The sequence below is a fragment of the Monosiga brevicollis genome, genomic scaffold (assembly GCF_000002865.3).
Source record: "Monosiga brevicollis MX1 MONBRscaffold_8 genomic scaffold, whole genome shotgun sequence".
Taxonomy (NCBI): Eukaryota; class Choanoflagellata; order Craspedida; family Salpingoecidae; genus Monosiga; species Monosiga brevicollis.
The window spans coordinates 959,653-970,776 of record NW_001865045.1 but is presented as its reverse complement, the minus strand read 5'-3'; the positions used below and the strand labels follow the sequence as shown (position 1 = coordinate 970,776).

General features: G+C 51.8%; 3 protein-coding genes across 3 annotated transcripts; 1 reads left to right on the top strand and 2 right to left on the bottom strand.

The window, feature by feature from the left end:
- Window positions 1-84: 84 nt before the first annotated feature.
- On the bottom strand, window positions 85-2,456 carry MONBRDRAFT_24991 (uncharacterized protein; the record flags this gene model as incomplete). The annotated part of the gene is made up of 3 exons (XM_001745210.1): window positions 85-652; window positions 1,010-1,098; window positions 1,119-2,456. The coding sequence occupies 3 exons, from the start codon at window positions 2,454-2,456 to the stop codon at window positions 85-87; spliced, it is 1,995 nt and encodes a 664-aa protein (XP_001745262.1).
- An 837-nt stretch (window positions 2,457-3,293) lies between these two features.
- Window positions 3,294-5,123, bottom strand: MONBRDRAFT_7800 (uncharacterized protein; the record flags this gene model as incomplete). Its single annotated transcript, XM_001745209.1, has 1 exon — window positions 3,294-5,123. One exon carries the CDS (start codon window positions 5,121-5,123, stop codon window positions 3,294-3,296), a length of 1,830 nt encoding a protein of 609 aa, XP_001745261.1.
- Window positions 5,124-6,368: 1,245 nt separating this feature from the next.
- MONBRDRAFT_24989 (uncharacterized protein) lies at window positions 6,369-10,752 on the top strand (the record flags this gene model as incomplete). The annotated part of the gene is made up of 17 exons (XM_001745369.1): window positions 6,369-6,506; window positions 6,778-6,899; window positions 7,024-7,134; window positions 7,232-7,319; window positions 7,416-7,521; window positions 7,621-7,775; window positions 7,898-7,933; window positions 8,062-8,220; window positions 8,309-8,409; window positions 8,530-8,619; window positions 8,716-8,870; window positions 9,174-9,459; window positions 9,553-9,616; window positions 9,722-9,935; window positions 10,147-10,305; window positions 10,419-10,510; window positions 10,609-10,752. The coding sequence occupies 17 exons, from the start codon at window positions 6,369-6,371 to the stop codon at window positions 10,750-10,752; spliced, it is 2,220 nt and encodes a 739-aa protein (XP_001745421.1).
- Between the last annotated feature and the right edge of the window lie 372 nt (window positions 10,753-11,124).

Genomic DNA, 11,124 nt, shown 5'->3' with positions numbered 1-11,124 from the left:
AAATGTCTTGTTCTCTTGTGTTGTTTTGCGTGCCGTCGTGATTTTGATGTCGGGGTTGCACAGCTTTGCTTTCGGCTCTGAGGTTCAAACACCTAATTTATTTAAACCCATCATGGACACGACCGCAATGGCAAAGGTCGTGTCGCTCAAGCGACGCAACTTGTCCCGACCCCGCATGGTCAAGACAGTGCTGACGCCCCACTCGCGTGAGGCCAGATATGCCTGCTGCAGGTCCAGCGCACACTTGGCCATCAGGTCGTCCAGTGCCGCCTTGGAGCGGAGGGCAATGATCTCAGCTGGTCGCTGGGTCGCCGCGTCCTTGACCGTGGCCATCTGGAAGCCAGCTCGCTGCACGTGGACCTCAAAGTCGGCAGCCCTCGATGCATCCTCCAAGAGCCGATCGTAGACCCGAGGGTAGCGAGTGGCCAGCTTGGCCATGTTGCAGACATAAGCCACCGGACCGCGCTCAACCAAGTCGTGCAGGCCAAAGCCCCCGGTGTTGGCCCGTGTGAAGATGCGAGCCTCAAGGAGCTGTTCCAGCGTAACGTCATGACCTTCAGCTCCAGCTGGTGCAGACAGGTTCACCTTGGCAAAAAAGGCTTTGACAAAGGTAAATAAATTAGGTGTTTGAACCTCAGAGCTGGAAGCAAAGCTGTGCAACCCCGACATCAAAATCACGACGGCACGCAAAACAACACAAGAGCACAAGGCACATTCATTGGCTTCTATCATGCCAAGAGGTACAAGCTCAAAGAATCACACACATAGAAACAAAAATCGTACAAAACGACCAAGTATAACCAGAGATACGGCCATTTCAAACACAAGACACCCAAAAGGGCAGTCACACATCACAAGTATAAGCCATCACAGCACAAACACAATGAACACCACGGCACGCTCACATCCAACAAAGGTGTCCTTGCAAGCACGGTTCAAGAGCTCGGACAAGCCCGACGTGAGACTTGGGGGCAGCGTGTAGAGGTGGTTGATGAGGCTAGGCACGTACTGCATGGCCGTGAGGAGGGCCTGAAGCGAGACACCGGTCGTCAGCATGTCATTGAGCTTGCCAGCAATGTGCTTTGCCTTGTCGTTCAGCTGCTTCTTCATCCCAAGACCGTCATGCCCGTGTTGGCCGTCTCGCGCATGGCATCTGGCAATACAGACTTGATAGCAGTGATGGAAGCGGGATGGTGGCGAGGCATGTAGAGGCGGCTCTTACTGGGCTGCAGATGAAGGCCAGCAGACTCTGCACGAGCCTTGACAATCTCCACGTCGGCCGCCACGTCCTCCGCGGGACCCATCAGTACAATGTCGTCGAGGTATTTGATGATCTTGCAGCGGTAGTCAGTGCTGGCGTCGAGGAGACCCAGGACCTCACAGGAGTACAGGGCAAAGAAGAAGGGCGATAGCTCGTTGCCCTGCACAATGCCTTGGCCAACATCAATGTCAATCACCTTGAAGAACTTGTCGACAATGCAGTGGGTAGTGGGTCGAGCATAGTGTCGTTCAAAGGCGCGCAAGAGGCCAGGGACCTTGTCGGCCACAATCTCGTGCAGCCGTGCTCGGTCGGTGTAGTTGAAGGCACTCTTGAAATCGAGGGAGAGCATAGTCCAGCCCGGGGTAGACTCACAGGCTTGAAGCTCACCAAAGGCCATGCCAACCGCTGCTGAAATGCCGTCCTTGACTCCGACAGCCAGCTCTGGACTGGCCTGTAGCAAGTGGGCAATATGGGGCTGCTGTTGCTCGAGCAGAGCGCGGTTGACAACCTTGTTGAAGATGGAATCCGTGCCCACGGGTCGAAACTTGCCATTGGCCTTCTCCAGGATAGTGTAGTTGATGGAGCAAAGGGCATGTCGAATCGACTCGGGCACGGTGTTGTTGGCAATGTGGTGAAAGATCTTGTTTAAGGCAACCTGAGGACCTCCAGTGGCGGTGGTGGGGCCCTGAGGCGCGTCTCCATCAGAAGGAGCAGTCGGGTCGCTGGTAGGATCCTGGCGTGGGCCCAAGACTTGACTGAAGTGCTCCTTGATGCGGTAGATGGAGGCAAGAAGCTCACCAGACCAACCATAGGGGTCGGTGACACCCTTGGTGGCCGCCAACGCCTTGGGGAGCTCACCCTTGGTGAAGGACACGGTTGGGGAGTTCACAGCCGTGGCTGGTGCCAGTGTAGACGTGGAGGCGGGTGTTGAAGCAATGTACGGGGTCAGCCCGGGCGGTACCAAGAGGTCGCGCACGGCCTGAACCTCAGAATTACCAATCACGGCACGAGCCTTGTCGGCATCAAATGCTTTGGCAATCTGACCTCGGTTCAGACGGTTCGTGACGTGGTTTGCCCAGGCTTCGTCCGCCAGGTCCGGGTCGCGGACGAGCGACCAACACACACACACACACACACACACACACACACACACACACACACACACACACACACACACACACACACACACACACATGGTTATACCTGGTCGTTTTGTACGATTTTTGTTTCTATGTGCGTAATTCTTCGCGCTTGTACTCCTCGGCATGATAGGAGCCGATGAAAATGTCTTGTTCTCTTGTGTTGTTTTGCGTGCCGTCGTGATTTTGATGTCGGGGTTGCACAGCTTTGCTTTCGGCTCTGAGGTTCAAACACCTAATTTATTATTACACACACACACAGTGGAGACAGAGAATGGACTATCACACTGAAGACAGGTGGAAGCGATATCAGCAATCTGTTGGGACCAACAGATGCCACAACAAGATGATACACCAAGATGGTACAGCAAGATGTTACACAACAAGGTGGGACAACATCAAGTACCAGAGGACACACAACGTGGTAAAGTATAATAATAAATAAAGTATACCGTCTCAGATTGTGCCTCTAATACTCCCCTTCAAGCTGAGAACGGAAGAGCATGTCACACAAACGACGATGGCTCGGTCCATTGAGCAGCTTGGTGAGAAGGTCAGCAACCATGTCCTTGGTCCCGCAGAACCGGACATCGAGCTGGTATGATGAATTAGGTGTTTGAACCTCAGAGCTGAAAGCAAAGCTGTGCAACCCCGACATCAAAATCACTACGTCACGCAAAACAACACAAGAGAACAAGTTACATCCCTCCTACTAACTAGTCTCAAACAGAATCACAAGGTTATGCCCAAGTCAAAGCAAATCGTGACAAATGGTAACAAAGTCGTGGCATGATATCAAAAAGTCATGAGCAACTGCAAAACAATCACAACTGTTCCTTTCGAAATCGTAAGCAACACTCAATTTTTTTCGGTGATGAAATCGCGAGGATCATTCAATTTGAGCTGCGCAAAGCAGCTGATGCTGCTCGGCGAGCTCGAGCCTGAGCTTTGTCACGTTGTAGTAGCAACCGCTTATTTTCACATGTAGATTTAAAGTCATTCACGTTAGCATCGTCTTCTTGGCTGGCGGCAACGGCTCGAGCAGTCTGGCGGCGAGTTCGGGAGTTGTCGACAGCCATGTCCATGATTGGCGCGAGCTCGAAGGATTCACGCCTGTGTCTCAAGATTCCGCCAGTTGCAGCCCTGATCTGGTCATAGTCTTGTTTGTCACGAATGCGTAGCTGGTCGCGGCGAGCTCGAGCCTCATCTTCATTTACGGCGCCATCCTGCCAGGCTTTCATGTACCTGTGTGTGTCACGGATTGCTCCTTTCAACATATCTTTTCTCAGGTAGGATCCAAAAACAACGTTGAGAATCTTCTCGAGCCTCTCTGAGAGGCGCGTGTAGCCAAAGCTTGATGAACGCGCGCGAATGCCTTCTGCAGCATATTTGACGGAACCAAAAACGGTCTCAATGGGAGCGAAGTCGGGCTGGTATTTTGGCGTTGGGACAACAAGAACCGGACCACCGTACAGCTCACGATCCAACTCATAGTAAATGAGCGGTGAGTAGCGCTCATCAGTTTCTGGAATTGTGCTTGAGGCGCGCACAAACACCTTTTTCGTATGTTCAACACCATGAGAGCCGGACATGAGACTGAGAGCTTTATAATGATGTGGCACATTGTCCCAGGTCACGACCAGAAGACCTGAGCCATACTTTTTTCGCCAGGCAGAGATTGTGCCCTCCAAATAGCGCTGTGAACTCTCGCCTGTACTATTGCCAATGTTGGTACGCAAGAAAACGATCTCTCCGGAGTAGGCCAATGCTGCAAAGAAAGAGATCGACGAACGAGGCGCTGGTGCCACACTCCTTGCTTGTCCTTGAACGACCCAGCCTTTGTGTCGCGTTGCTTGGGTAGTCATCCAGCTTTCGTCCGCAGAGAGAAGAGCATGCTTGTTCGACGAAAAGAGGAGGTGCTCCTCGTCCAGGGCTTCCAGGAATGTAATGTAATTGAGGCAAGCCTCCTGGGTCTGTGGGCCGAAAGAATCATGTCGACGAGGACGTAGACTAACGTACTCGCTGTCAATTCCAGAATCCCGGTTTTGCTTCTTCAGATGATTGCAAATGGTGGCAAGGGAAACATGCCAAGGCTCGATCGAATCGCTGAGCTCGAGGGGCTTGTAGCGCTTTGCGTAAAGATACTCACGAGCGTCCGCTGTCGAACCTCGCTTGCCGTATCGCATGACATACTCAGCCAAAATCTCTTCATCCTGAGCATCCAAAACAGAAGGGCGGCCAGATCGTGGTTGTTGAGGTTTGAGATGTGGTTCTTCTGAAGACAGCTCGCCTGCGGCGCGCATATTCAGGCGCTTCATATATTCGCGGCGCCATCTTGAGATCGTTGAGACTGATATCTGTTTTCCAATTCTCCGCTCGAGCACAGCGGCAATCTTGCTATCAGAAAACGATTCCTGATGCTCATCGACCTCATCCAGTGCTACCAAGAAAGCCCGGCGGTCGCTGTCCGAATAGCGGCCAACGCGCCTTCCCACTCGGTTTTTTCCACAGTCGTTTGGGCCCCGGGTGCGTGCAGCTTCCGAGGCAGCTTGGGGGGGCGATACTGACTCCGAATCACTGGCAGGGGCGTTATCAGCAAAGCCCCATGGTGCACCACTGCCAGGGACATCATCACCCAACGATTCTGGCAAGCTCAGCAGGTGATCAGGTGGAGCATGCTGAACTGGCGTCTTGAACTGCCGCCGTGCACGTCGCCTTGACATCTCAACTTTCAACGGAAAAACATTGAGTGTTGCTTACGATTTCGAAAGGAACAGTTGTGATTGTTTTGCAGTTGCTCATGACTTTTTGATATCATGCCACGACTTTGTTACCATTTGTCACGATTTGCTTTGACTTGGGCATAACCTTGTGATTCTGTTTGAGACTAGTTAGTAGGAGGGATTCACTGGCTTTTATCATGCCAAGAAGTACAAGCGCGAAGAATCACGCACATAGAAACAAAAATCGTACAAAACGACCAAGTATAACCAGAGATACGGCCATTTTAAACACAAGACACATAAAAAGGCAGTCACACATCACAACTACAAGCCATCACAGCACAAACACAATGAACACCACGGCACGCTCACATCCAACGAGACACAACGTCGGATTGAGAAAACAACCGACCACAGAAGACAAAGGCATCATACAAAGGACTTTACAAAAATTCAGCAAAAATTAAAGCAAAATTAAAACAAAAATACAAGTCAAGCCATCAAAAGACACAACGAGAACCACCTAGGGAGCGACTGGTGCACAAAGGGATCCCCACAGAGGGACCCCCGAGACGGTGCCTACCTACGACGAGCGCAGGCAGACACCGCCAAAGTGGCGCTGGATGTGGTCAGCGTTCATCTGATGGACCAGCGCCGCAAAGCGACCCTTCCACCGAGGAACAAAGGCCTCATCCAGCCCCGGCTGGTACACACCACGGGCCTCGGCGCAGCGGGCAAGCTGACCAAGCAGATCCACAAAGGAGGAGGCGAACCCACCAGTTGTCGTCATCGCCGCAGGGACGATCAGAGTTTTTCCATGATTGAAACCGGTGTAGTAGTCGCGCTTCTCCTTTTCGGCTCGGCGAAGGGCACCTCATCCATTGGAGTGTTCGAATACGTGGAGGCACGGACTGACACTCTGGCATTCTGCTTTTTAGGCGACTGATTTGGTCGTAGAATTCGTCGCATTGCCGTTGTCGGCTCTAGAAGATCTGATGTAAGATAAAATCATTATCGCTGACATTAGTACCAGTTGTCAGACTTTTGGCTTCCGCCCCTTTTGAACCTGATAAAGTGACAGGTTTTTCACATTTTCACCTCTCGCGCCACTGTTGAAGCTTTTAGCTTTTTTGTGTTTGACTGCGACACATCTGCTCTGTGTTTTTTTTCTGTGGGCCAGAGGCGATCAGATCGGTGTTGGCCACGTCCCATCATTCCGTTCAGGCTCGGTGGCAGAAAGACAACATGGCTGCCGTTGGCAGCGCACGCGTTGGCAGCGCCGACGATGGTACTGCTGTCTTGAAAATTCTGCGCACGGTGCTCGATTACGAGCTCGTGTTTGCTGAAAATGAACGGATCATCATCGACAAATTTTGGAATCAGGTCAGCTGCAATCGTCGGTCAACTTGGGCCGAGGCATGAAGGCAGCGGCTTGGCCCGAGTCATGCCAGGTCTTTTGAATCTTTGCTGTTCATGCTTTGCTCTCGTCATTTTTTTATGCCCTTGAATCCATGACGCACCTTTATTCCAACTTTGTGGGCCGTTTCGATCCGATGTTTATCTCCTGGGTCAAGTCGATGACAGTGGCTGTGCTCATCTTCGCTCTCTCCTCTTGCCTCTGTGAAATTTTGCGCCGTGGTCCTCGTGCGTCCAGGCCAAGGTTTACAAGGTGCTGGACAATACACTGCTTGATGCTATCTTTGACGTTCACTACGAATTTCAGTACTTGACCGTCGAGAACCAAGCTCTTCTCAAGTCTTGTCTTCTGCCAACCATGTTCGTCCTTCCATCGCGCCGTAGCTGTGCTAGCAAGTGCTTGGAAGAGTTGGTGATGCTAAGTGTGCTTTGAACTTTGACACCAAACACGTTAAAACTCACTTTGACATGAATGCTTGCTCAGCTCGGCCCAAGAAAGAGCCCAACAGCTACACAAGCTTTTCTCGGGCAATATTACGGATGTTTATCTCAAATATTTGGCAACCTGCCTTGTTCGGGACCGTGTCTTCTCAAGGTATATTCGGCTGTCAACGGGCTTCTCCATGAAGCTCACATGACGTGGTTTTCTGATTAGCATTCACGTGCGCGCTCCTGCTATCTGGTCATCGCAGGGTCATGGGGAATGATCGCTTTGCTGCGTTTGTAACCGCGGTGGAGCGAGAGGTCCGAACGCCCATCGACAAGCTCATCAACCACCCAGTGCGTGTCAAAGATGAGCATTGTCCCGTTTTGTGCTGTTAACCACCAGCTTCCTCTCATGCTTTCGTGGATATAATTTTCTCTTGTACGCCGTAGCTTCAACAGTTGACCTTTTACATTGAGTCAATAAAGCGCCTGGCTGCGACTGGCGCCCTTCCGCTAGATGCCGAGCTCAACCAAGCTTGGCAGGCTCTGAATCGCCGTATGTTCCAGAAACTCATCATCTCAACTTCTGATTGTCCGTCCGGATCACTGCACACTACGCACTATACTATTGTCTCATCCTGGGGGCCTCTTGCAGACAAGGAGCAGCTGAACGAACTGCGTCAAGAAGAGCGTCGCATGGCTGAGTTTGAGCTCTCGTTTTCAACTGCCAAGCTGCCATTCACGGCACCTGATACTGCAGAATCAGCGCAGTTGCATCCGTTGCGAGAGTTTCACGAGCTGATGATGCGCGTACGGCTTGCATACCCCTAGTTTTATTGTGCATCGCGGTTTCGTGCCCCTGTTGGATGTGGTGATCTGCCTTTTGAGCTGTCTTCATTGGGCCTTGCTTACATATGCTTATGGTGTGATAGTATGCATCTTCATGTGCTTTGATCAAGATGGCCGAGGTGCGAAGTTTGCCCTAGTTTGGTGTGGTTCATCGTCACTAGTATGGTCTTATCGTGGTGCAATGTGCGTTTGTTAGCCGCAAGAATTGCTGCTTCCTCGTCGGATGATTCATGGCGGTCGGCTTCAGTGCCTCCATGCTGGCATCGTTCGGCGACGACACTTTTTTTTGTTTGAGACCCATCTGCTCATCAGCAAGCCCACGAGCCACAGCCACAAGCTAAAGCTGGTCATTGATCTCTCTTATGCTTGGATAAATCCCACTCCTTCACTGCCAGAGTCTATCGAGGTTCGGACTCACCTGAGAAGAACCCGCGGATCAGAGTTGTCCTCCTTGATGCTTGATGCTGAGTTTTTTTTTTTTCATCCGCTCATAGGCCAATGCGGCATTCCTGTTGGGGGATCCAAAACATCGCGGCTTTGTCTGCGTGTGTGAGAATGCCTCCGACCGCGAGCACTGGCTCCAGCACTTGCAAAAGTTGGTTCCATGTCGCATTTAATTTACATCCCATCGAGGGCTTGCACTGCACTGGCTGATCAAGCGCGTCAAGGGGGTGCTGACAAGGGCTCGGATCATCTGCTTGTCCGATTGATTTAGAGCCATGGTTACGATGAAGAGCCGTTGCGAGCCGGAGGAGATGGTGTCTGTCTGTCCGTTGATCCCAGCCATCGTGCCTGACATTCAACGGTTCGCTCTGCTGATTTTGTGCTGAGCAACGGCGAAATTGCCCTTTTTTTTTTGACTTGTTCTACTGAACTTACGTTTTGAGCAATGCTGTTTTAGATCGGACGTGACCATCAAGAGCCTGTCCTTGCCCTATCTCACCACCACGCGTGACGTGGTGGCAGCTGTATTGGAGAGCTGCGAGCTTGATGCACGCAACCCCGAGGATTTTGTTCTTTTCGAGCGAAGCTCGCGAGGCTTCAAGCAAATTCAAGGTAGGTTTGCTTCGAGAAGTTCAATGCTTGACACCGCAATGACATGGGGTCCCTGCTTGTTCCTCAACCGACTCATATGTCACAGAATGGGAAAGCCCGTTGGCTGTCTGCCGCTGGGCTCGCCGCCAAAATTTTCACGACGGGAATTGCGATCTTATTTTGCGTCACGTATCCAGCCCCCCCTTGACAAGTATGTATAACACCACGTTCCGTGCTTAAGGTTTAATGCTCTTTCTCTTGGGCCTCTTCGAAAACGGTTGCCAGAATTCCGTTTGCCTCTCACTTGGGGTGGATTCAAAACAGATGATAACGTGCCAGCAAAGCTGCAGGTGACGTTGCGAGCAGCCATTCCACGGGCCCTGCAGCGACGTCGCACGTCGCTCAGCTTGGACCCCTCGCAGTCATATGCGGGCTCACCACCCTTGGCTGGACCGCTGTCAACCAGCCCCACCACGACCGGCATCCCCTTGGGCAAGCACAAATCCAAGCGCGGCATCAAGTTGTTGCGCAAAATCGTCCCGAGCCGCAATCGATCCCGCACATCCAGCAGCGAGGCTACCGAGTCGTCAATTGACACCAGTGAACTGGGGTGAGCATGTTTGGCACGCGCAGGTGCCTTTTCCTGGGATTGAGGTTTTCAATCCAAGCAAGCACACTCACGGCATTCGAACTGCGTGTGTAGACTTTTTTATGGCCGTCCTTTGGACGATTTGGTGGAAGACGGGCGGTTGCCGACTGCGCTTGAGGTCTGAAGACACTGCTTTCGAACTGTCCATGTGTTGGCTTGCCACTAGCCCGCGTTTGATTGTTTGCATCGGCCCTTGTGTCTGACCACTCTATAATTCTGGTAGGACATGCTTGGCCGCCTTTATTTTCATGGGTCGCGCACGCCCGAGCTCTTCCGCAAGAGTGCCAACGGACGCGTTGTGCAGCTGATTCGCGAGAAGCTTGATACTGGGGAGGAGGTGGAAATGGGCGATATCCCACCTCTCATCCTTGGGGCGGCTCTCAAGGAATTTCTGCGCAACATTCCAGACTGTCTGTTGCCGCAGCGGCTCTATCCTGGTGAGTCCTACATACGCACACTCTCAACGCTTTGGAAAATCCAAGCACAGTGTGGGGCCACCTCTTGTTTTTGTTCTCTGTCTCTCTGTCACTCTGTCTCTCTGTTTCTGTCTTTGTCTCTTCCTTTGCTTTGACTTTTTGAGACAATTGTGAAATGAATTCGACTGACACTGTCGTGGCCACCTCTGTGTGCTCGTTTGATACCTCGCAGAGTTGGCGACATCCAATGGCATCAGTGATACGCGTCGGCGTGTGGCAGCAGTGCGAACGGCCCTCGCCAACCTGAGTGGTGCGCGTTTCTATCTGTTCAAGTGCATGTGCCGTCTTCTACTGCAGGTTGCGCGGTATTCCGAGAGCAATCACATGACAGGTGCGGCCACGCAACGCCTATTGATCAATGCTCATAGCCATGTTGTCGGCGCGGGCTCTTGTGCGGACGAGCGTATTCATAGTCTCCCCTTCTGCTGCTTTGGTCTTTCTCAGCTTCCAACTTGGCCATCTGTGTGGGACCAAGCATTCTATGGCCTCCACGTCCCGAGGACGTTCTGAAAAATGACGTTCCAAAGTTGATTGAAGTCAGTTTGCTTTTGACGGCACCGGCTTTGGCGTTCAGCTCATGATTCCTGTCATGAAGACTTTTTGCTCACCTTGAGGCTCTTTTCCCGCCCATCAGTTTGTCTTGGACCATTTCGTAGAGGTTTTCCCAGACACGGAGGTACCGATCTTTGACAGTGAGGTGTATCGGCAGCGCTTTGATCTACCCCGAGCCGACTCAAGCGACGATGAAGAGCTGCAATTGGGCGAGGACTATGTCTGAAAAGCCCACGCTGCGACTTGTTATGCCGGCGATGCGTCAGGCACCGAGACAGAAAGCAAGAAACCAGACCTGCCTTATGCATTGTCTTCTTTATCTTTTGCTCCTTTGCTTGTGTATCATGACAATGCCTGTCTTCATTGCCGGAAGAAGCATCTTGCAACTTGAGTTTGCCTGGACGACTTGGTGTTTGACTTACCGGCGGCGCCGGACTGTCAACCCCCTAGTCTGCAAAGCTCGTCACTTGCATGTCTCTTCGACGTGCATGTATTGAAGCGTTGTTTTCTTCTGTTTTTCCACGATGATGCTGTTTCTATTTTGCCTATGGCACACAGTGTATAGTAGTTTCAATCGATGCGCTTGTACAAAGAAATT